At 44.1% G+C, this 25884-nt stretch overlaps 1 protein-coding gene across 1 annotated transcript in view; it reads left to right on the top strand.

Moving 5' to 3' along the window:
• The window catches only part of EXOC6B (exocyst complex component 6B), a 258241-nt gene that overhangs the window by 4935 nt on the left and 227422 nt on the right, over window positions 1-25884 (top strand). The window contains exons 2-5 of the mRNA XM_009879846.1: window positions 1629-1676; window positions 3597-3687; window positions 3796-3841; window positions 8306-8510. Coding sequence (XP_009878148.1) covers window positions 1629-1676; window positions 3597-3687; window positions 3796-3841; window positions 8306-8510 — 390 coding nt within the window. The remainder of the gene's footprint in view (window positions 1-1628; window positions 1677-3596; window positions 3688-3795; window positions 3842-8305; window positions 8511-25884) is intronic.

Genomic DNA, 25884 nt, shown 5'->3' with positions numbered 1-25884 from the left:
AAACAATTTTATATATATTAATACAAAACTCCCCTCCTATCTGAACTGGTTGCCTTGTGGTGTGCACAAAAAGGAAAGAGTTGGCTCTTATCTTCTGAAGACACCTTGAAGCTTGTCCTGCTTTGCTCTGCTATTGTGGCTGCTCCGTGCACCATCCATGGTCTGTTGGATAATTAGAGAGCATCAAATGACGTTCACTAGTGATTAATTAAAAATTCAGCTTGTTTCTGCAATTGTTGAAGTGTCAGGAAACAAAGATCTTAAGTTGGTTTCTGTGATCTTATGCTCCTGAATATACTTCGAGAGCTCCCTGTCACAGCTCGTGCTTTTGTCCAAGCTCTGGTACTGATTTTGCCTATAGAATGAACAGAACTCCTGAAAACACACAGGAACTAGTTCATAAAATTTGATGATGCCGGCTGAAATCCAGAAGCAGCTTCCACTGTACAGTAAGCCTGAGTAAAACTAGAAATCTCTGAGGCATCTTACAGAGATGAGCCTGGAAATGAATATTTACAACTTTAGTAGCTGTGAAAAGAGTATTCCATGGGGGGGGAAGAGGTGGCATGTTAGTCTCAGTCTGACATGAGGCACCTGAACTCTGAGCAGTCCTTCTCTGCTGGTATTTACCTTTATAATTAGCTGCTTTTGCGAAAGACCTGAAGCTGGGCATGTTTACTTGAAACTTTGTGTAATTTTTTCCAGCTATCCCAGCTGGTCTGCAGAAGATGGTATCTATATTTACAAACCTTCTCCTGTCTGAACTTGAATGAGTATACAGGAGAATTCCCAAAGTCATCTTTCTACTTGTTCTAAATAATGTGTAAGCTGCTTATTTTCTATTCTGACGAGTCTAAAACTTAGCTTTGTTCTCATGTCTGTTTTTACTGAGTTGAACTGATGCCTAGAGCTGTAAAGGGCTGAACTGCTGAAATCTTGCTATCTAGGGAACCAAAAAGTTTGCTAAGTGGGACATTTTGAACTCTGAACCCCAACTTGATAGGATAATGCAGAAAGATGGTTTAGTAAAGAAAATACACACCTTTTTTTATACCAGGTATATAAAAATACCTTTTTATACCAGCCAGGAGGAGGGATCCAGTGGGAGATGCATCTGAAGATCTAAGAGAAAATATTTGAACTTTATAGGTAAAGCCCACATTGAAGAGTTATTTTCTTGCTGTGACATTAAGGTGTTAAAACCTAATTGTAATCTATTTGGTGTTGGGGAGGGGAAATTGAATTTCATGAGGTTTATGTCCTGCCTCTACAACTTGTGTAAAATAGCTTTAAGATGAGAATGCATGTGAGCATCTGCTACAAAATTTGATCTGTTAAGGCTGCAGCTTTTGAGGCTGCCGTGCAACAATATTAACACCTACTGCCTTTTACTTTTCTCTAGTAACAGGGGAAGAAAATCCTTTTGTGTCACCTATTTGCTGTGTGGCTGTTGGCATCCTGTATGCCAGAATGGCGATGGCTATTAAATCAGTTAATAAACTGTTTTATGCCATGCAAGAGAAGATTGTGTGAAAAGTGATGGTGTTTCTGTATGATTTGTTTGTGAAAAACATTTTCCTGATTTACATGTAGATGCGCTTTGTCTTTTTTCCCCAATATCCCTGCAGAATCAAGTGACGGACACCAACCGAAAGCTGCAGAATGAAGGAAAAGAAGTGAGTGATACATTCATTCATTTTTTTTTCTTTTTTTTTTTTGTCTTTCCATTATTTGGCTGTACTTGCTACTGGCAAATTGCACAATAACTGCTTAGCATTAATTGATAATGTACACAGCATTGGTATTAAAGCATGCATTGATTCTCTTTCCTGTATTTTGCTTTCCTGCATGAAAGATGAGTTGAGTGAGAGCGTTGGAAAGTGATTTCTCTTTTTTACTGCTTGTGGTTTGAAAGCTAGGGGAAGGCAAAGCCTGGGAAGCAGGAGGGACTTGAAGCAACAATAATCAAGTTGTGGGCTTGCTCCTGCAGTCCCGAGTGGTGTGAATGAGATAGTTCATAACAGTACTGCATCCAAAGCAGCGTGGCCAGCAGGTCGAGGGAGGCGATTCTGCCCCTCTACTCTGCACTGGTGAGACCCCACCTGGAGTACTGCGTCCAGCTCTGGGGCCTTCAGCACAGGAAAGAAGATGGTCGGAAGGTTGGAACACTTCTGCTGTGAGGACAGGCTGGGAGTTGGGGTTGCTCAGCTGGGGAAGAGAACGCTCTGGGGACACCTTGTGGCTTTTCAATACTTAAAGGGGGCTCATAAGAAAGATGGAGAGAGACTTTTTACTGGGGCCTGTAATGACAGGACAAAGAGCAATGGTTTTAAATTGAAGGAGGGTAGATTTAGATTGGACACAAGGAAGACTTTTTTTTTATGATGGGGGTGGGGAGACACTGAATGGGTTGCCCAGAGAAGTTGTGGATGCCCCATCCCTGGAAGTCCTCAAGTTTAGGTTGGGTGAGACTAACCACATTCATTCTTCTACCGCTTCATCATAAGGGAATATTAACAGACTGGGGGGACTCCAGAGCTGAGTATGTGTGAAGGCACTGGTGCTTGAAGTTTTTCAAGTGTCTGAGATGGAGATCTATGAGAACTCCCAGGGATGGTTCTTCTCACATTGCTCTGTGCATATTCCACATAAATCTACTCTTAGCAGCTTTTCTATTTTCCGTCTTAACTGCCCTCCCAGAGGCCCAGACTTCATTTTGCTGAAAGTACATGCAGGCATTGCTATTTCAGTCAGCTGCATTGTGTTTGAAGAACAAACAAGAAAATCCCCATGTTGGACTGCATCAGACCAATTATTCCAATAAAGATTAAAGATAAAAATGCCCTTTGGGGAGGAGGTGATGCAGCTTCTCTCCTGAATCAAATAAGCATACCTCTGTGTTACTTTGAATGGAAGATTCGCCTCTTAGAGTAGAAGAGTCTGGGATTTCAAAAGGATTTTGCAAACTCAGTATGGTACTATGGAGCTAAGTTGGTAGTCTAGAGGACAAAGCCATGACCTGTTCCTTTGGGGAAAAAAAAAAAAAACCCCACAAAAAAACCCAACCAACCAAAAACAAACTAAAGAGTTTTCTTTTGTATGTGATGACCAATCTTTGTTTTGCCCTTGTCCAGATGCACAGGTTTTTCTGCTGGAGACTGAGCTTTTAAAAATCCTTGTTAGTTTGTGATGGTAAGAATCCCCCTGGGAGAAAGCGGCCACATCCTGTCTTTGAGAAGAACTAGAAAAGAGAAGCTTGGAGAGGCAGTAGGGAAGAGATGAATAAAATGGGAAGGGGAAATAATTTTTGGAATTCACAGGACGTGCTACAAGGCTGGTATTTTGATGGCTTTGGTTTTGCTGCTTGCTTACTTGAAATTAGGCTAGGGAATGCTTCTGCTACTCGATTAAACAACGTGAAGCTGCCTGTCCTCCCTACTTGAGTGACGCTCCTCAGTGCTCAGTGAGCTCTCTGGTTATCAGAGTAGGCTTTGTTGTCAACCTACTGTTTGGATGGTCACGACAAGTGCAAAGCAGTTTATATCCTCTCTATTTACTGTTCTTAGTGAAACTTTTTTTTTTTTCCCTTTCCAAAGTTGATAATAGCAATGGAAGAGCTGAAGCAATGCCGATTACAACAGAGAAATATTTCAGCAACGGTTGATAAGCTAACACTGTGTCTTCCTGGTGAGGAATCTGAAATTGCTCTTTATTTGTATAGCTGTTTATTTTAATTTGTGTCTCTTTGCTTTGTGCTGATGTCTCAATGCTTGTGTGTTTTCCTTCTCTTTCCAGTCCTGGAGATGTACAGCAAACTGCGAGAACAAATGAAATCTAAAAGGTAAATTTTGTATGGACTGTCTATAGCGGAAGAGTTGAAAAGCACGCTCTTTTTTTTGGATAAATTAAAGAGGTTCTCAAAACTTAAGACTTCAAAATCAGCCCTTCCAAGTTAACTTATCTGACTTCTGGCTGGTTTCTTCATAGTCCTGCTCAGCCTCCTGTGGTACCGCCTAGGACTGGGATTGCAGCGGGCTCTTTGTTTTGTTTTGTGTTAGGCTTTTTAATTAAGCAGTAAGTTCACTTTTTTTTTTTCATGGAAGCTCACTGTTGTGATGTATGCAATCAATGTAAGATTTGGTACATAAGCATTGTTAACTGCTATTCTATGAATGTCGTAATATAAAAACTGATTTGAGAGAATCCAATGAACATAAATGGAAGCCAAACACCTGAGAAGTGTTGTGCAGGACGGTAGAAGCTGGTGAGAAGGCATATGGCTTAATTTGCAGTAGAAATAATTGTTAGCGAGCTGAGCTACAAGGACTTTGTGGCTCAGAAATCATGAGTTGTAAATCTAGGATTTTTCCCACCCCGTGTCTGTTGTGATGCTGAAGGATTAAACCATGGTCCGGAATATTTGCATTGCTGGGATCCTGGGGGATGGTTTGTTTAAGCAGCATGGGACTTTGGAGGCGTGTTGTAGCCCTGGGGGTGGCAAATTGGGCAAAGAGCAGCTGCAGGAAGGAGGTCAGCTGAAAACACGGCAGGCTCCGGCTCAATGCCATGCAGGGAGCACGATCAGATCCGATGCCTGGTTTGTGCCTGCCATCCATCATAGAAACAATACAGAAGAAACCAGATGTTTTGAACAAGGCGATAACTAATTGGATGGGCGTATTTTTACACTTCCCCTCCTGCCTCCGCTGATCTCTGTGGTCCTTGGACCCAGGAGCCTTGGGTAAACAGATAAGCAATACTCCTGAAAGCTGGGCTGGCCGAAGGAGTTATAGGGAGCTTATTTAGCTGTTCACAAAGCTCACTCCCTCTTTCTTGGGATGGCTCAGTACAGAATAGGGCAGTGTTTGTCCAACTGTTTTTAGTCTGTTTATAGGAACAGCGAGGGGCTTATCTGTTGACAGATGTGGGGTGGGGAGCTGGAGCTGATCACAGCGCTGTGAACTTTTGAAGGGAGTCCACATGCTGCTCGATTCCCTTGCTCTGGATAGTGTTTCCCGGCTCTGCTTCTAAGAATTGCATCGTTTCCCCACCCTTCCCCCTCTTTGGATTGGTTCATTTTGAAACAAATAGAAGTTGAAAGCCACATTTAAGGAAAATCTGAACACTTGGCTTTTTCTTTTTTTTCCTCCTTCGTTCTTTGTCTGGATTTGATGGCTTCATTCACCAAACACAGCACAACATATTAAATATTTTTGTGTCTGCACCCGGTCTCGCTTGCATATCATTTCATGATGGGCCAGCAAGGGAGTTTGTTACCAGCGTGAGTCTTTGGTTTTGGGTACACAGTCTCAGAAGAGTAATAGGTTTTGCATTCTGCGTGAATAAACTCAACTCTCCCAAGGTAGACAAGTAAGTTACGTACTGTTTGCTTTGTCATGCTTATAAACCAGACGCAGGCATTTGCCAAATGCAGAAACTGTGGCTGTTAACGGGAGCTGGAGATAGGGAATGAAGCATGGTCTGAACCCAGAGGAGTGACTCTGCAACCAGCAGAGTTGGAGAGAAACGTTTCATCTGCTGTTGTCCAGAATTTAAACAAGGGACAGAAAGCTTTTCTCCAATGACTGGGACGCACGTGGCTGCTTGTTGGAAAGTGTTGAGAAAGCTCCCTCTGCTTTCTGCGGGACTCTGGAGGGATCAGTCTTTTTTTACTGCTGGGTGACTTGTCATATCCATTCAGTCTCCAAGCAATAAGAAATGAGAATGCTTCATACTCCCGTAGCTGAGAAGCCTTTCTAGAGCTGTACCCACCTGAGCAGGGCATGGGTATTTCTGGGGTGGGGGAGCAAAAAAAAAAAAAAAGCCAGCTCTGACTCTGTTTTATCAAAATGCTACTTCCCCCACTTGGCAAGCGCTCCTGTTTCACTGGTGCAGTAGTCCTGGTGGTACAGAGCTGGGCAAAAACGTGGCCCCTCTGGGTGGCTGATAACAGGCATTAGCCTAAGGGATGCAACCTGTGCTGAGGCAGCAGTACTTCAGCCACAGGAATCACTGGTCTCTGAACATCTCATGCAAGAACAGTGTTGAGCTTTCCTCTGCCCCTATGTGTTTTGGACTCAGTTTTCGTCAGGCAGCTGAGGGACCCTATTGATGACCGCACATTGTCCCCCTGACCACCTTTTCGCTGCTTCTAGTTCAACAAATAATACCCTAAAATATAACAACCCCCCCAATGTGTGTTTATGCCTCTGGTTTAATTTCTGGCTTTCTGTGCCCTCTTAAGTTTCTGTCCAGAGAGGTTTGCATTTTATTGCAAATAGTTTTTCATACCTCACTGTAGTACTGTAAACACTGGCTGGGTTACATGGTTAATCTGTTTGACTTCTGATGTTGGGAACAGGACAGGCCACTTCTGGTTAAAATAACTCTACTGTCGACCTGCCTGGAGTTCAGGCAAGAATTACTTTGAATAGGGATATAAGCATCAGTTGTTTTTTTCAGTGGTGCTAATATGTTTCTTATGACTAAACACATTTTCTCCCCCAGAAATTCAAGGTGTAAGTGGCAGCTGGTTATGGGCAGGATTAACAATGCATGTAGTCAGCTGAAGTTGCCTTAATTCACCCTAGAGGTGACTGTGACCTGGAGTTAGTCTGAAATATGTTTTTATAGACTCTGCTAATGCTTCCTAGGTGGTTCCCTGATAACTTTTTTTTTAACCTTTGACGAGATCTGTGGTCAGATCAGCAGGAGAGCAGCCTCGTATTTTACGTTGCCTTAAGGTGGGGCCTTTGAATTCCAATGAACAGGCAAATCCTATAGTCTCCCACTTCCCAAAGGAAAAAGAGGGAGAGGGTGTTTGAGAAAAATGATTTGCTTAGAATAGTTTCCCGTTTAGCATCTTCTGTCAGGCTATGAAGGTTGCTTTTATACAGAAAGGTAGGATAATATTTGTGGTACCTTCCCTAAGGTAAGGCCATTGGGCATGATCAAAATATAAAGGCATGCGTTGTGCATAGGAGAAGAAACATTGGGATTCTTACAACCAAAGGCCTGATCTTAACTTATTTCCCCACTCTAAAAATAATATACCTTATAAATTTATTTTTAACATTGCAAAGGTCATGTATCCCAGTGGCACAAAAGTAGTTGCTGGAGAGGCAGGGGCTTTGTAGAAAATGTATCTGTTGGACCCAGATTATTTTCACTTCTACCTAAATAGAAAGGACTTTGAGGGGAAAGTGTTTTAACGGTGCTTAGCAGCATTTGAACAGCCGGGAAAAAGGTTGGTTCTGACTCCTGGTATGCATAGAAAAGAAGCTGGAGAGCTCTTAGACCAAGATCCTTACAACAGAATAATAAGTGTCTATGCTAGTAGCAAATACTGGATATTAACTGGTGTTAAACACTAGTTTATCAGTCTAGTATATTCCTGTCTCCATGGTTCTGTCCTGTGGCACCTGTTTGGGATTGCTGAATCAGGCAGCCTGATGGAGGTGAGTCTGCTGTAGCCCCATACCCTGGGTTCCAAGCAGGAGCAAGGCTAAGTGTGTGCTCCTATCGGGCATGCATACAACACACACCCTGGTACACACAGAGCCGACTGCATGTATCAATAGGCAGAAACACTCCACACTCACAAACACCAACAGCATCATCCTGCCCCCTGTCTGGCTGTTCAGGATGAAGGTGATGTGTGCACACACACCTGCACCCAGAATAGAGTCCTTCACCCAGGAAAAGAGTTGGAGATGCAGCTCCCCAAATGTTGTATCCCGTAACATGCTCCATACCTGACAGAGATGCCTTGGTCTATGAGGTGCTCTGGAGACCTGCTCACCTCGATGGGTGTCACCTCTGCCCACAGGGCTGATGGCTCTCCCCCAGTGCAGGGTCTTTCTGGGGGTTCCCCTATAAGCCATCATGCCTCTGTGATCCTCTCTGTGCATGGGGCTGAGCTTTTTCTTGCATAACCTAATAATACTCTGTGTGGTTGCCAATGTTTCCTTCACTATGTGATATAGTGCCCCAAATAGCAGCTGTTACCCACAGTAAAGCTACTGGGCTCAGCTGATGCTGCTCAATTGTGACCCAGCTGATCCTTGTCTGCACATCAAAGTTCTTGAGTAAGGAGGTGCCAGTTGCATTCCTGTTCCTCTGTCTCTCTGTTTCAAAAGGAAGATTATGCTTTCACGGTCACCTGGATGCTAAGGTCTGTGTTCCTTGAACAGGGCTAAGGTTCTTAGATATATTGGATTATTTACAGTTAATGCACATTTTGGAGAGGAAGTGGGATGGAAATAGCAGTTCTTCTTTCCGCATCTGCCTTGCTTGTTTTCCCCAGACACTACCCTGCGCTGAAGACCCTTGAGCACCTTGAGCACACGTACCTGCCCCAAGTGAGCCACTACCGCTTCTGCAAGATCATGGTGGATAATATTCCAAAGCTGCGTGAAGAGATCAAAGAAGTTTCCATGTCAGACCTCAAGGATTTCCTGGAGAGTATCCGTAAGCACTCTGACAAGATTGGAGAGACGGCAATGAAACAGGTAGGACTTGTGTGTGCACCCGTGTTGGAGGCTTTTTGGAAAGAGGAGGGTATTTCACAGTCATGTTAAACAAAGTTCTACTTTTCCAATCCCAAGGCAGTAAACTTAATTTTAAGTATTGAAGTAATTTTGTTACTACGTGAAGCAATGATTCTTCATTCTGTGGTTGACTAGAGTTTATTGTCTGGTTTTTGTACCATTGAAAAGTGATGGACCGTTTCTGTTGTCGTCTTCTCCTGCCTGTGTTTTGCTATAGGCCCTTGGTAGCCCAGAGCCTGGGAGGTGCAGTTGGGGTGCGTAACTCATATTTTCTGCTTAGCAGGATAGGGGCATTTCTACTGCTGTGCTTGGTGGCAACTGAAAGACCTGGAGACACCAGTGTTGATTTCCCAGGTTCAGGGTAAAGCAATAGAAGTTCATGTATTGACTGCAACTTAATTTCTTTTGCATCTTGAACTGATTTTCAAATGCTGGGTAAACTTTCGTTGTGGCTTGCTTGCATTTGCCTAGCAGCTGATGTCTGTAAAAGATGAACCTGATTAATTGAGCATCCCCATGTGTGTATTAAAATGGAATTGCCTTTTCCCACTCTTTAATATTCTAGATTTGAATTCAACACAGTTTTTCTTATCATAGCCAGGGAGCGTTGCTCACAGTGGTTCTTAAAAAGAACTTTGCTACTTTGATGAATTTCAAATCCACTAGTAATGAAATATTAGCTTTCATGAGTAATAAACTACTTCCTCTGATAGTGATGGATGGATTGGACTTGCTGATTTAAGGGAAGGGCTCTTGCTATAATTTTTCACATGATAATTTTATGCTGTTATGTTTATGATTAGAGGTACAGGCAAGTTCAATTTTCTGTCTTGTAAACACCATCCTTTCTGTAAAATGGTCTAGCTTGAGGATTTCTATTTATTGATTTGATTTACAGTATATCTGCTGCCTTACTGTCTTTTCAACTTCTTTCTAGTATTTTGGGAAAACAAACCAAGCCTTGTATTGTGTAGTAGAGCTATGGAGAGATGCTATTCTGCATCTGGAAGTTCAGCAGACTTTTGTGTTAGTTGTTGCATTGAATGAAACTAGTCTTTCTGAATCTGCAGAAAGACACTGTGACCTGGATACATCGTGAAGCCAGGTGTGCACAGTGGCGATGTCTGGGAAGGCTACAGGTGGTGTTGTGCTGAATTTACCTGATCGAGCAGTTTCTAGAACAGTAATTGCTTACAGAAAATACCCTCATTTTGTTCATTACAGCAGCCAAACTTTTTAAGATTCTTCCTTGGTTCCTGGGGCTCTGTGGCTGGAAAAGAAAAGGAGTTTCATTTGTCTTTTGGTGCCTAATTAATGCAGTGAATATGCTACTTTAAATAAATAACTTCTTTATATCCTATTAAGGATATTTACCAATTATAGAGACATAAGAGGATGCAGATGTTGCTTCCTTTTCTTGTATTTTTTCCAGTTTTGTCATAATGATGGTGTATTTAAACCTCCTGGCACTCTGGCTGATTGCTTTTATGGGTGGGGAGAGATGTGCATGTTCAGCCATGTTTCTGTGGCTGCTTAGGCAGACCAATTTTGAAATTCCCTATAATTTCAAATAGCTTCCTTTTGCTATCTTTTGAATAGAGATATTTTTGTAGCTTTGTGCTTTCTGTCCCTTTCAAATCCATGCTGCACTTCTTCCCGTTCTTCACGTCCTTCCCTCCTGTCCCTTCTGCTCTTGGGGAGAGCTCATGCCCTGCCTGGAGCTCTGTTAATTCTTCATCTCTTGCTCTAAAGAAATCTGTCTTTTCACAGCAAAGCTAAAAACGTTGCACTAGCCCATACTGGCATCTATTTTTCTGCTATGGACACTCTCCTGGTGTTTTGCTCACCACTTCTGATCTTTCCTCCTTTTTGCAATATTTGCCACCTGTATGATCAGGAGAGGCACTGGGTGATTGGTAGAGGCTGACTGCTCCTACCCTACCTGAATACAAGAACTGGGGCCCAGCGAGTGAAACCAGCAGGGGCCATGCTTGAAATAAGGTTGGGGGGAAAGTTGGTTCTTCATCATGTGGGTGATAGACCTGTGGAGCTCCTCATGCATAATTTTCTACGCCTTCAAGGACAAACTGGCCAAGTGCTTTTACCGGGTTCCTTGTGGGTTGCTAACTGAACAGACTGTTTTGGGCTCAAGCAGTGCCTGATAGGGCAACAGTGAGAAGCTGAGAGAAGGCCTGGGGGAAAGGACTATGTTCTCATCCTCCTTTGGAGGAGTTTGGTGGTGTTTGATTTTGGAGTACTGGATTATCAAAGTTCCTGCTGTGAGCCAGCAAGCAGCCATGCATCTGAACCAAACCTCTAAAGAGTGTTTTCTTTCTTCCCACAACTCCTCTTACTTCTTTTTCCTTTCTGTTCCTTAGACACCCTCTACTCTTTACCTTTTGTCCCTCAGTGTTTATTTCAACTGCTAATGTTTTGAGATTCTCTTAAGGTTACTGTCTGTTTTTCAGCTCCAGACTCCAGATAGCCTGTCAGCCAGCGCTGCAGTCCCTGCTTTGACCTGAGCCAGGTCCTTCTGCTTTCAGTATTTTTCTACCTTACACACTTGCAGTTCTTCATCGTCCATCACCTTCTACTCAGTTCCAGCCATTTTGGACCTTAAGGATTTCTAAATTGAAGTCTGGGTTTGCTGTAAATTTTTCTTTTGCCTGTTGGCGCTGCTCGCATCTGTTACGGGTACATCAGAGCTTCAGCATTTGAATATATTCAACAGCGAAATACTTTAGTGGAAAAGATTTTTATTTTTATTTTTTTCCTTCCCAGTTGAAGCTAATTGGGCTGTTGCAAGGGAGTGTCAAAATACGACGCACCAAGAGGGTAACGTTTGGATGTTTTTAGTTTGCCTACAGATGATACAGTGAAGTACGCATCTTCAGTCTCCCCCAAATCCCAGTTTTCTGCTGTTTTATGAAAGCAAGGTGCAGACTCTAGAACGGGTTTCCCTCACCCTTTGTGGGAACCGAGTTATCTCTGAGGTTGGACTCAATGGCTTTCCAGCAGTAAAGACGTACTGTTGCCGCACAGTGGCATGGGGAGGTGGGTCAATTTGCCACATCCAGTTGCAAAAGCAGAGTTGGAAGCGATGCTGGAATTTGAGCAAAGTGTTAGGTTTATTCCTCCAAAAAGTATTACAGGCTGCTTCACCAATGGGAAGTGACGAGGGGCTGAAGCTTTCAGAGCCTCCCATTGTGTGGGGTCACCTCATGTCATTTTGCCAAAAGCGAAGGGCAGAGTTTCCACTGCCAGAATTACCAGTATCACTTCTTGCATCACTGGGTCTTTTTCCTCGGTCTGCTGGCTGTGATTGATAGCTGCTCTGGAGCGGAGCAGAGCTGGCAGGAGGCCTGGGAGAGTCGGGAACGGCGATTGGCAGCTAAATACATTCGGTTTAAATTAGCATCATATAAATTCTTTTAAAATTGTTTGATTTCACCAGCGGGAATGGAAGAGGGCTTGATACAATGGAGAAAGGAAATCATGTTTTTGTAACATTACAAATCTGAGGCTGATGATGACAAGAGCTGAAAATTTCATTTTGTGATAATCAGAAGGATCTGTCTTGGAGCGCTCGGAGCCGTTGCTGCGTTTCTGGCCAGCAGTCAAGGATGCGGGGAGCTCGCTGGCCCCTGTCTTGGAGAGGAAGCCCCTGGTGGGGTGAAGTCAAGTGAGACGTTCCTGGGGTCAGCCAGACACGGGAACTGGAGGGGTCTCACAGCGCGCAGAGACACCTTATAGTCTCACTGTACAAATTATGAGCTCTCATTGACTCCTTTCTTGTGTTTTTTTTTTTTTAAATCTGAATTTTATTACCTATGTTTCTGGGGGAATTTGCTGCGTTCCAAATATTGTTCTTAATTACACGGCGCTTGAGCAGATGAAAGTAGCTCTGTACATTTGAACTCCTTTTGGACTTTGGCCTTGTGAACCTGCGTGTGTGTTTTGTTTTTGTTGGTGTTTTTTTTAAAGATCTGAGTTCTGGGCTTGCCAGGAATGCATTACATCTTATTAACACTTGCTGATATCCGGTATGTGGTTTTATTATCTAGCTTAAAGTCTGAAATACGCACAGCCTGTGGAGGAGGTCACTTAGGATGGTGCTGCATGCAAAGTGTCCGGGGTAAGCACAGTGAATGCTGCTATGCAGGGGGCCAAGAATAACCCATCCAAAAGCCATTATCGGATCAAGTTTGTCAGGACGGCCAGAATGTTCAGCACGCCTTTCACATAGATGGAGGCAAACCAGCATTTTTTTTTTTTTTTTTTTTTAGCATCACTTGGATGCACTGTCAAAGCTGCTGTTTAATAGGTGGTGATCTAGTACAAGTTTGAATGGGTTGGTGTTTCTGCTATGCCCTTTTTTTTTTTTAAGGTGATGTTTACTCTTTTTGCCACTGAATATTGGTGTCTGTGTCATTTCTGAGCAGTATAACACAAGGTTTGTGTAAGTTTATTTTCCCTCAGTGGCAGAAAATATCAACTTGATGATATGAGCATATACATACACTTAAAAAATGAGGCAAAACGTTGCACAATGATGTGCACAACTGAAATGCTGATCTGATTTTGGTAGGAATGCAGTTCTGACTGTCAGCTGGAGAAGATAAAGAACTTTGGAGCATGGATTAACAGCAGCTCCATAGAAAGGCAACTACGTCTCTGAAATCAGTGATTCAGATCTAGGGTTTGGATGACTTCCCTTCCTTCACACGCTATCCCTGCAGGTCAGAGCTGGCCAAGAACCACTCGCGTACAGCGGTCAGAGCGTATCATCTTGTACACCCCCCCTCATGTTTAATACAGCCTCTCGTGCCTGCAAATAGTTTGGACAAAGATGCCTAAATAGCACATGGGTATGTACAGCTGCCACTGTACTGATACGCTTTTCTCTGGTATAAAAACGTTCAGTAGCTCAGGATCAAAATGCAGCTGGCCTTAGAAAGAAAAAAGATATCTTGTGGATGAGAAGTGGAGGAGGAGATTTATTCCCCCCCTCCCCCCCCACCCCCAATTACTTGGACTGGAGATGACAGCTGCTAATAGGCATTCCCTGTGACTGTTGGGATGCTGTGCTGCATGATTTCGGGGCCATGCTAAGGCTGTTGAGCACCCAGCTGTGTGCTTCAATATTTTAGGTATGTGTGGATTTAAATTTAATGCTGACCTTGAGTTCCCTGGATTTATGATGATTGGTTTGCGAATGCAAGTTTCTTTGCATAGTTTACTCTATGCTACTGGTTTGTTCTTACAACTGTAACCGAATCTCACTGTGCATTTTTACCAGGAGTACAGAGAAGTATCTACGTGTTGGTGATGAGTCCTGAGTGTCTGACAGTTGGTTTTTAATGTTAAAGTCATTTTGAATACATTGGTATTGTAATAAAAATGCTGCCATGTAACTTTTTAAAGACTAAATTGAAAGCTTGCATTTTTAAAAAAAGCTAGCTCATGTGCAAGCTGCCCTGCCTGCTTCTCTGCTTGATGGCCGTGGAAAAAACCTGGGCACACTCTACTTGCCGGCATGTGGAGCCTGTTTCCTTGGCTTGCCGCAAGTGCAGTTTCAAGCCCTTCCCTTGGTTTTTGGATCCCAGGATGGTGTTTTGCAACAGCCGCTATCGTTCTGCCCAGCAGTGCTCGCTTTGTGGCTCTGCCTCTCTCTGTGAAGTCTATCCTGTTGGCCTCTTTCAAGATTTCTCTAAAAAGATGATGGTAGTGATGAGATTACATGGGCAATGGAGAGTTAGAGGGTCTGTGATTACTGGCCGTGGAGGACAGTGGGGGGGATACGGTGTACCTTCAGGCTGATGGCATGTGTCCCAGAAGCACGTGAGAAATGCAGGGAGTTGGCAGGATCAAGGTGAGCGAAGGGGAGGCAGTGGGTGGTGTGGAAAGCAGCAGAGAGCTTCGCCCACAAAGGTTGCACATCAAGGCAAACACACCTCGGCTGTGTGGCATTGCTTTCTGATGATACCCATCCAGAAATGCAAGGTGAGGCTGGTTCCTGTGCACTGCGGTGGGGAGGTCTCCTGCTCTGGGCAGCCCCCCGAGAGGGACCATGTCCCTCTGAGGCTGCCCTGGCTCTGGCACCCACTCCGCACACGCAGGACTCTCCTGTTGCAGGTGGCTTTAACCGAGCTGTGAAAACATAAGGGTGTTTTGTCAGGCAGTTTATTTGAAATGATGGTGGTAAGTAGAGACGTGGCATGTGACAATTTCAGCGTTATTGGGAAATCCTGTCCCCTCCCTGTGCTTCATTTTAAGTGCAAACACATGCACACCACCCCAAGCCGCATGAGCAAGCGGTTCCCTGCACGACAGGGGAGAGAAGGACATTTTCTCAGTCTCCAGATACTGCCCGGTGGCCTTTTGATGGCCGGGAAAAATGTTTAAAAATGCAGTTTGTGTAGTGTTCTTAATTATCCTCATCCCTGACATTTTTTAACTTCATGTAATCTTCTGCAGCTCATATGGAAATTGTTTTTGCTTTGTATGCGTATTTTAGAGTAAATTAGATTTTATTGCCTTTCTCTGGATGCGCCACGCAGGGAATGTCCTTCTGCTGGGTGTCAGCGCTCTGGCAGCAGTCAGTACTCTCCAAAAGTCACGGGAGCCCTGTGTAAGACTTTGTCTCCCCTGCCACGTGTGCTGGATCTGCCGGTGCCAAGTCTGGGCTTAGGTGTAGTGTCTGGGAGATCGCAGCATCCGCTTGCTCCGTGGGGGCCATATTTTAACAACATGCCCCAGGACTTCCAAAAGCACCCTTAGATCTGAACTTCCCGCTGGTTTAAGTGGCGTCTCTTATTCCAAAGTTTTTCTTTCACAAGCACAAAAAGTAAAAATAATGTTGTTTATTAAAAGCAAGGAGATTTTATAGTCTTGGATGCAGGCAGGAGAGCCTTTTGAAAAGGTCAGTCTGGTGGCTGAGTATGCGGTGACTATTTACACAAAAGAGTGGGGATAAGGGGATGGTGTTTTCTGCTTCTGGGCAGGTTTCTAAAGCAGAAACTTATTTTCTAGTAAAATTTGGTAACGAGACCTTCTTAATCTTTGGTACTGCTGCTTGTCTACTTGTTATATTAAAGTATTATGAAAGGAAATACATCTTCTGGGACTGTTTAGATTAGAAATCTGATGGCCAGCTATGGTCTCAGCTTGCAGGTCTTGGGGAAAAGGCTCACAAAACAAGGCTGGGTAAAGCAGCGGTGAAGTGGGATGCTATGGCACAGGGGAGAAACGATTAATGTCCTCTGATTATTGAAGAGAGGTGTTGCTGTTAGACCTGTGTAAGCTCTGAGATGCCTTCAGGTGCCCTGGTAAAAACGTTTATTGTCAGAAGCTTAGAATGTGTTTTATACTTGTCCTCTTCCCCCTACCAAGACAGAGATGGATAAATAGTAGTGACTCCTGTTGGTCACTTATCTTCAGCATCCTTTGCTTAGCCTCTTTGAAAACTCACTCGAGAAAACTGGTAAAAATATTTTTGTTTTGCACTGGATTAAAATTACAGCCTTTAATACTCTCTAACTTGCTACTTTTTCATTAAGACTTGGCACTGAAAGCTGTTTTGGTAACAGTGTGTTGAACACAGTCTCAATGGTGACTGGACTAATCGCTTGACACTCGCTGTTTAATTTGGAAGGTTTTTGAGACAAATCCTTATAAAGTGTCTGTGTTTGTTAACTCAATCCACGCACTCTTTCTTGATTCAGTGGTGATCGTGATGGGTTTTGAAGATGAGATGTGAGATTTCCCAATGCTGTTTAGCCAGAGCCAGAATGGTGGCTTTGTGCATGGGTCTGTCACTGTCTTTCTTCCCCTGCTTTTCACATTCAGGCTGGAGCTCACCTGCAGGAACCAAAGTGGTACCCAACAAGGTCTCTCATGGCTGTAGAATGCTCTGCTGCTTGCAGCAGGGATGAAAACCTGGGAAAGGATAAGAAGGAGATGTGAATGGTTTTGAAAACTGGAAACATTTTTTGAAGTGGCTCCTGAAACGAATTGTCAAGCCAGGAGCTTGAGGTTAAATGTGATCCTTCGGCTTCCTGGCGGGCGTGGGAATGGAGAGGCCATGGCAGCCGGACAAGTTCGGGTTTAGCGTCTTGGGTCCGGGTAGATGGGGCAGCCGCTTGATGGGAAAAGCAGATGAAGGCATTGCCGAGGACGTCTGTAGGGGTGGACTGGAGGCCAACAGCGCATGTGGGCCACGTTGGGGAGGTGGTGATAGGGGTATGTGCAGATGTAAGCATGTTTCTGTTCCCCAGTGCGCGTTGTTTGAGGTCTTTGTACTTCCTTGTGCTTTAACTCTCCTTCTTCCCACATCACATAATTTGAGTGCAAATATGCTTATTATCATAAAAGAACTTTTTATTCTAACGTTTCCTGGCTTTCTGGGGAAGGTTTCTCTGTTTATTTAAGAGGAATTCTGTGCCTTTAAGTCTGCATTTAAAATTTATACTCCATAGGAACTTTATTAATAAATGGGTATTCCTCTGAATTCTTTTTATGACCTCAAAAATGAAACTGCTAAATCATGGGCCTTTTTTATTTCAGCATATGTATGACTAATGGCCACAGGGACTGCGGTATCCCCAGTAGCATATCCAGCATGTTCTGTGGACATGGCTGCATCATAAAATCAAAAGTTTAACTACAGGGCAACCATATGCTGGACCAGCTTTTTTTGTGGTTGCCTTTTAGACCTTTTTAAACACTTGAAATCCGGAGATGTTGCTTGAAATAAATCCTCTATCTTCCAACTGTCGTGATAGATGGTATATAGTTCACAAGGCTTTAAAAAGCCTAGGGAAAGTGCAGTGCCAAGTTGAGGCATAAGCACCTCTTGCTCCTTCTTTTGAGCCATTAGTAGTTGCTGTTACGCTTATTGTACTGTAGCTGGGAAAAGAGGTGCTGTTAAACTTCTTTTATTCACCCTGGACTGCAGGCGTTCAACGCTGTAATTTTCACTGGTCTTGCTTCTACTGGTTTTAATTATGTAGACCGTTAAGTTGTTTAAAGGAAGGCGCTGCCTGGTGCACCGGTCTCCTGTGGACATGCCAGCTTTGGAGGTGAGACGGCGTGGATAGACCTCAGACTAATAAACTGGGTTGCGTGCCTGCTTTGGCGTACCATGTGTGGGAAAGGATGTGGAGGAGCACGGGGGTCTGGACAGGACGGCCGTGTCGGGAGAGGTGATGGAAATAGGGCTTGCTCAAAAAGTGCTGGGAATTGCTCCCATCAGGATGCTGCTGCCTGGGATGATAAATTCTTCAGTTTTCATTTGAATGTCTCAGGCTTATGGTAACATAGCTGCTAATAAACCTTTTAAATTAACTGATTTTTCCTTATTTCTCTTCTTAAAAATTCCTTGAGTGGTTTTGGTAACGGATTCTTGTGCTGCACATGGGGTGGTTTGATCTCTCTGTACTTTCTCCAGCTGGTGAATACTCTTGCCTTGTGGCTGGCTGTGTGTATGTGGAAGAGAAGCCAAGGAGGTTTTGGGATTCTGGGTACTCATGGTGTAACACAGTCATGTAAGAGTCTTCACTTACCTTCACCTGACAATGCAAAACAGTTTGTGGATGTGGCAAATAATTCATTGCCGCTGTGAAAATGGTACCAGCAGTTTGTTCAAGGTAACAACCTGTCACACTGGGACCTGATCTGTAACACTTGTGAGTGCTGCAGCCCTTTCAGTTCCAGCACCGGTTTTTGAAAAGAGCCACTGCCCATTCAGTTTGGATTTTTGGTTCTTTATCCAGGTGAGCAAGGTTTCATTTTTATTATCTGCGGGAAGGATAACGCCTCTTTCAGCAAGTTGCCAGTTGCACAAAATGCCCCTTTAGGGAAATGTCATTGCCACGTAATTTCTAGGGAGCTTTTGAAATACTAGCCATTGCTTTTCAGCTGATGGGCTGTGACCGATTCAAAAGCGACGGGGAAGGGGATGGATCATATGAAACGATGTCAGGGCACCAGGGAGTTCTGGTCTCTGGGTTGCTAATGAGATGAAAATGGGTTAGTATTAGTAGGGCTGTATTTTTTTACAGTAGAGGTACAATGGTTTAGTTTTCGGGGAGAGGACTAGAGAGCTGTGCTGTGCCGCGTGCCCTTTGCATGACACTCCTGTACAAATTGCAAACGGGTGTATGCAGAAATCACCAAGTGAAATCCTTCAGCGACCCAAGACTTCCCTTCTCTCTCTCCCCCCCTTTTTTTTTTTTTAAAAAAAATAAAAAAAGAACACCAAGTTCTGCTGACAGGCTCAGGTCATTTAAACCTCTTGACATATTCTTCTAATTCGCATATATAGCAAATTTAGAACAGCTTTCATTTGTGGGTTAAAATGCACTTAACTTACTCCAGGACAGCTCAGCTTTGTTTCTCTTCCCTGTCTCCTTCTAAAATTGGACAGGTTCCTGTGGGTGGATAGGGAGGGGATGTCTCAGACACACCATTGTGTTTGTTTGACTTTAGGAGTCTCTGTCCGCTGCAATCTGAACATGGACTGTCCGGTTGCACTGATGAACCAATAATGGTGCTGTTTTAAGTGTTTCAAAGGTTTGATTTTTGTGAGAAATCAAAATCTCTCTTGGGTAAGAGAGGAATATCCTCCGCAGCAGGAAAAGTTGAAATATGTAACTAATAGAGTGCTTTAGCCCTGCAGGATGGAAGTATTTGTTATTTGTGCTGGGTCATCCCAAACCCAGGTTTGTATAGCTGAGAACGTAGTGCAGCGGTAAGCAATGGTCAGGGAGGCTGTCCTCCTCCTTGTGATGGGCAGAGGTGAGAACTGTCCTGCCCTTCATTTTAAGAGAGCAGAAGGATGTCTCGCTGCAATTTCTTCAAGTGTGGCACTGCTTTCCATGTGCTTTTCCATTTCCCTTTTATGGGCTGGGAGATCTTTAATCTGGTCTGTTTGCAAACTGCAGGCTGGAGAAGGGGGAGAGGACAACGGTAAAAGTATCACATGTGGTTGGATCCCACAAGAGGTTGGATCCCACAAGACCGGGTTCTAACTCCAGAGAAGAAATGGCACCCTAAAAATAAATAAAGGGGATTCTTGATTGTTTCACTCTTACTTGTAATTATTTTTTCTTCGTTGACAGCTTATTTTAGAGTGGAAAATGTAGTGGTTAAATAGTCTCCTTGCACTGCAGGGAATGAAAACTGAAGACACAACAGCATGCATCTGCTTTAGACCCTCTAGACTGGAAAGAAGAGAGGGAGAATGTGGTTTTCTTTCCCCTTGCCAGTTTGAAGGTATTTTAGACCTGGAAAATACATTCCCCAGATAACCAAGTATTTTTTAAAACAAAATAGAGAAACTAGCACCTGCAGTATGCTTGGATGCTATGAAGGAAAATAGTGGTTTCATTGTCACAGATTGGGGAAAATGACAATTAAAAGGCCATAGCATTGCGTGAGAACAGCAGCAAAAAATCTGCTCGCCCTTGCTGTCAGCTGCTGTGTGAACAGAAACCTCTGTGCAAATGATTAAAAGTCCTTTTTCCAGTCACTGGCTGCACTGTGCACAGAGCAGTGGTACTCTAAAAATGTCTGCACTGTAATGACCTGGGGAAGAGCTAACGTTGATGCGGTTGGTATGTTTGAGGAGGCTTGCTAACTTGCAGCAATGGAAGATGCAACACATAGCAGATAGCTATTTCCAGACAGAAAGAAATCATGCCAGTGCTTATAAAATAAATCTTGTGATGATCTGCAGATGGGAACTGGACTCAATGCGGGCATCATGTGATGGATTTCAAACGCACCAGGATTATTTCTGTAACTGGAATGGTGGGAGATCTCTGGGCCCTGAATAATTTAGGGAATGTGGCTTATCGCTTAACGGAGATTAAGCTGGCACCAAGATACTGAGGGCAGTGCTTAGTGAGTCTTTGCCATGTGGTGCTAGTTCGGGGTCTATTTTTTTTTTTCTTGTAAAATTCTGATTGTCTTACAAGTGGGTGGCATGTACTGAAGCAGGCATTTGGCCGAGCACCCAGACATGGTGCAGAGGGTGCGTGTGTCAGGCTTGGGGTAGCTATATTGGGGCAGGGGTAGAGGAGGGGCCTCCCCCTTACCTTAAAATAATAATGAAAGCTGCAGCATGTGGTGCTGAAACAGGGGTACGGCAGCCTGCTTTTGTGCCTTCTTGTGGTCTTTTTGTGAGTTGCCCAGCTGTTGATTTTTTTTTCCTTGCGTGCAAATAGACATATATTGATTGTAATATGCACAAGGGGCAGGGGAAAAAAAAAACCCACCCCAAATTGTTCCTTTTTGTGAAATTTGAAGCCTGAAATCTCAAAGGAAGGTGGGTGTTACATGCAATTGAGTACCACTCTTTCTGGAAGCATAGCTCTGCGTGTGTCTCCGTTCCCTTGTATGCTTTCAGCTTGTGCCTGGGCTAGCAGGCTGTGTAGGAGACCTCCTTTCTAGGGGAGGGTAGAAAATGCGCTAAAAGCTTGCAGAAATAGCTGAAGGATGTGGATGCTTAGTGGGTACCTGTTTTTCCAGCTGCAGCTCACTTCAGCAACGGAATGGCTGCTCCTTGTTGCATCAACTGCTCATGGTCCTGCTTGGTGCTGCCTCGGACCCTTGGCTGGGCTTGGGAGCAGCAGTGTGGAGGGTAAATATAGCTGCTTTGCTTTGCAGATCAGTTACGTTTCCAGTGGCCCTAATTTTTATTCTAATCCCAGAAACACAATACAAATTGGAGCTTTGAATTGATTCACCCTTACAAGGCCCAGCTGCAGGTTCTCTAAATACAGGCTTACATTTTTATAACTGTTGTGGAATGAGTTTCCCAGCACTCTCTATTGCATCTGATGGTTGTCTGAGCTTGCTGTGGATTCTGGCTTTGAGCTTTTTCCTACTCACTTGTAACTTCTGCCATCAGTGAGAATTTGTAGTAGGAAACCCACAGGAGCAGCAGTTTAGCTTGAAAGACCGACGAATAAATTCCTTGGCTTAGCAATTACTTTAATATGGAGAAAGCATCTCCTTGCCTCCCTCTGTGCCTTATAGGGCTGTTATTTAACACCCCAGCCTCTGCAAGAAGCTGTAGGGAGATGCATGTCTTTGTCTCCAAGGTTCAGGTGCTCCAGTGCTGCTGTCTTTGCTTGGATCAGGAGGACGAACGCAACTCAGTGCTCCTCTGAAGTGACTCCCTTTGCTTTATACAGTATGGGAATAAGAAAGTGGGAGCATCGTACCATCCTACTGAAACAGCTGGGTGAGAGTCTGTGTTTGAGGCCAGCTGCTGCTGCCACCGCTGGTGTCAGGCACTGGGAGGGTTGTGGTCCCACTTCTGAGCAGGGACCTGCTGATCAACTGATGGATGCTGTAGGGAAGAGGCTACAGAACGGGAGCAACGAGCAGGTTGTCCGTGTGTAGACTCCAGTTGTAATGGGGTCTTCTCCATAATTACTGTTCAAGGGCAGGATTTTGCTTGGTTGTGTCAACCCTGATAGGTGCCGTTTAGAAACGACTGCTGTGGAGAGCTGAAACTGCTGTGTTCATCTGCCCTTCTCTTCCTTCCAGTTCTGTTGAAATCCTAGTCAATGCTAACAATTCTTGTATTTCCTAATCCTTACTACTTTCTTACTGCTTTACCTGTGGCAGCCAGGTCAGATAGGTGTGTGCCATCGGTCAGTTGGTGAGCAGAAGCACTGATGCAGGGAGGCTCACAGGGCAGCAGGGGAAGCCGGTGATGTCTGAGATTCGAGATAAGGAGCTCCTGGCTCTGACAGGGCTGGAAGGATGCTGTCGGTTACGAGGTGCCAACAACCTTAGCCCTCTCTGCCTTCCAGGGGGGTCTGGCGGATGCTGATGCTCCTTTTCATTGCTAACCTTTTTTTGTCAGCCCCTCTTAACACTGTTTGTAGTTCTGCTAAGCCATAAAACAAGCGCCCTGGGAGTTCTCCTTATAAGCAGACAGCCGTATAAACAAACACCCCATACCATTCTCCTGGCGCTCCAGCCTTGAGGAGTCTTGTTTTCAGCTCTGACCCCACAACCTTTCCTCTGGTTGGCAGTGTGCTGGCGTTGACAGTTCGAATGGTTCAGCCAGAGTTGAAAGATAATTGCTGGAGGAGCAGCGGCCGGGATGGTATGTGTTATTCAGCAGGGCCCCCTTGATTTTTGACCCCCTTGAGGCGAAGCTTTGAATCTGGTGCACATTTCAAAGCATGTGTTAAACTTTATGTGATACTGATTAAAACGGAGGGCTTCGGGGTGAATTGGCAGGGCCCCGCAATTGCATCTGCCAAATGACATGCAAAGAAACGTCTTGCTACAATATAGGGTTTGAGTACTTGTCTCAGCAGAATCAGGCTCTGAAAGGGGGAAAGCCTTGCTGGGGCGTTCTTCCTATATGGTGCGCACACACAAGTGCTTATAGGTCCTGTGTGAGCCCTCTGCTCATGTGGTATTTTCATTTAAAGCCTTTTTATTTTCAAACCCATATGGAAATAATACTGCCTCCCCCCTTCTCCCAAATGTCCTTCAACTTTGTGTTTCCACGGAGCAGATGTAAAAAAGCGAGGGAATAAATGAAGGCAGGTACCATCAAACCCTGGCTCGGTCTGAGCGAGTGGGATGTACATGCCAGCCCAGGGACGCAGCAACATTGGGTGCTCAATCATTGCAGACAGCAGGCGATGGAAGGAGCTCTGACACTGCCACAGTTGCTCTCTGGTTCCATACCTTCAATGAGGATGTGGTTTGGTGTATCACGGATACATTTTTTTTTTTTTTTATTTAATCTGTGCATTTTGGTGGTGCTTTAATAGCTAGCTGCAGAAGCTTCCTCTGAGATGCACAAAAGGTTAATTTTATTTTCAAGATGACACTGCATTATGGGGTGTTCACTTGGACCAAGTTCACCTGTGCCTTAGTTGCACAATTGGAAAGAAAATGTGGGTCCTGATGTGTTCCTGGTGTTACGCACATCCTCTTTATACGCACAGCACAACCTGAGTAAACTTGCTGTCTCAAGAGTCTTGCAAAACTCAGCAATCAGCAAAAAAACTCATTCAAAAATGGATATGGATGGATGGGAGCGGTCTGGTACCTTTTTTGAGATAAGCCTAGTGGGCTACATGACTTTTCTCCAACGCCGCAAGCTGCAAATGTGCAGCTCTGTGCTTTAGCAGAAGTGATAGCAGAGGGCAAAGAGCCTTCCTGTGCCTCAGGCAAATTTTGGGAAGGGTTTAAGAAGCAATTGTAAGAAAAAAAAAACCCCAAAAGATACCGGGAAAATTAAGAGGAAAAACTGTGAAATGGAGTGTGCCAGAACATGTTTCTTGTGCGCGTGTATCTGCGATGCAGCGAGTGGGTGATACAGGTGGGCAGTGAGCAGAAAAGTGCCCATAGGTTTTGGGGCATCATCTACTGCTGTATGCAAAGAAGTAGGACATTAAGATGTGCCTGTAGATATTTTTGCTTAAAATGTTTCCCTAAAGCTGAGAGGCTGAGGGAGTTGCCCCCCATTAACCTTATGGTGCTTTTGTGTGCAGGTAAAACTGGCCTAATTGCTTTCCAGCTGCTTTTCCACTTGTATGCTGATTTACATACATCCTATGCCAGTTTTCTCCTTTGTTTGCCCGTTAAAAATAAATGGAACCTTTCTTCTTGGAGTATCTTCTGCACCAGGGTTTTGTTTTTGGGTGGTGGGGTGTTTTTTTTTTTTTTTTTTTTCTTCTAGTAGCTTTTTTGAAGCTCTTCAGAGGCCTTTCCCCTTTGGTGTTAGGCGTCAAGCGTTTCCAGTCAATGATAGAAACACTTTCCAGTAAGAGCAAAAGCCGAGTGTTAGGGGTTTGCTGGGTATTGTCAGCGTTTCCAGTGCCTAGTCCTTGGGTATATCTGGTGATTGCAGCTTTGGACATATTAATTGTTGTGACTTTGAGCAACTGTGTCATTCTCCTCTAGGAGAACACTACGAAGAAGTTTTAGAAAGGCCCGGATTACATAAATGAAGGGATATCTACAGTGAAGAACAGTTTTTACCGCATGAGCTGTTTTGGACTTGTATAAGGTGCGGTGTGTGAACACCAGCTGATGTGGCACATTAAGTGGAATGATATTTATTATCCAAATAACTTGTTGTCCCTCCTGTTAACTTTCCCCCTGCCAGCCAATACAATCTTTTCCGTTGGCCGATGCATCTGTGAATGTTCACGTCTTCTGGTTTCTTCTTGTTCTCAGTACTGTTTTTCCTTCTTTCTGACATAAGTGTGATTAGCTTTTTGCTATCCTTTTTTGCCGCTTTGCTTACTTCTGTCCTCTTTTGTTTCTTTCTGGCCATGCTTCATTAAAACTTGCAAAATTCATTGCTGTCTTTTCGTCTTCACTAGTGAGAACTTGATGAACTTGGTGGTGGTGTAAGTGTGACAGCATGGAAAAAAGTTGTGTGAATTTTCTGTCTCTGTGTTTTAGTTAACTTTATTCTGCGGTGTCCATGACTGGAGAGGGCTAAGACCTGTCTGTGAAGCTACTGAGGTCTGCCCAATGTCATGAGTGTATTTCTCTTCTGGCAGTGAGGGCTGTTTTGTCTCTAGGTATTTTGTGGTTGACTACAACTGAGAAGGTGGCCAGATCAACTCTCTGTGCATGCAGTGGTAACTTAATTTAATGTTACCTTGTCCTCAGCACTTCTCTTCTATCTTACAGCATTGCAAATGTTGCACAGAGCAAGAAAATAACAACAAAATTAATGAATTCTGGTCCAACCTAGATTGTGATCAACTGGGCATGAGGACTCTTCTTGTTTTGCACACTGGGCAGCGTGCATGCTGTCTCCTCCCTGCCCTTCTTGGGTTCGGCATAATTGTGTATGGTTCCACAGGAATTTTGCGGATTGTCTCCGGATTACTGCTCAGCTTGTTTAGGTTTGCAAAAGTCACCTACAATCCATTTTCTCGGTCAGGGACTAGTCGCGTGGTCAAGTTATTGCATGGCAGATGGTTCAGGAAAACTGATGAGCTTGCATTAACTTGCCGATGTGCCTGAGCCTGGTGATCCAAAGGCCAGATCCCTATCTCTGTGATGCTCTAGATGAACTGTGTTGCCATTTTATTTCATACCTCTGTCTCTGAAACATTGTACTTCTGGGGTATTGAGGCATATTTAACTGCTACTAATAAATCCGTGACCACCTTAGCCGAGAGCTGTGCATGGGAGCTCTGCGGAGTGTCCTGCTGCTGCTGTTCCCCATCAACCTCCCCTGTGAACTTACCAGAAGTCCATTGGCAAAGTGAAAGCTATAGATGCTTTTTGTTACTTGAAGTATTTTCCTTATGAAATGCTGGCACGTGTAGTG

Source organism: Charadrius vociferus, unplaced genomic scaffold (genome assembly GCF_000708025.1).
Source record: "Charadrius vociferus isolate BGI_N301 unplaced genomic scaffold, ASM70802v2 scaffold502, whole genome shotgun sequence".
In the NCBI taxonomy this organism is placed as follows: domain Eukaryota; kingdom Metazoa; phylum Chordata; class Aves; order Charadriiformes; family Charadriidae; genus Charadrius; species Charadrius vociferus.
Note: the sequence above shows the minus strand (reverse complement) of the source record. Positions and strands in the feature narration are given on the sequence as shown.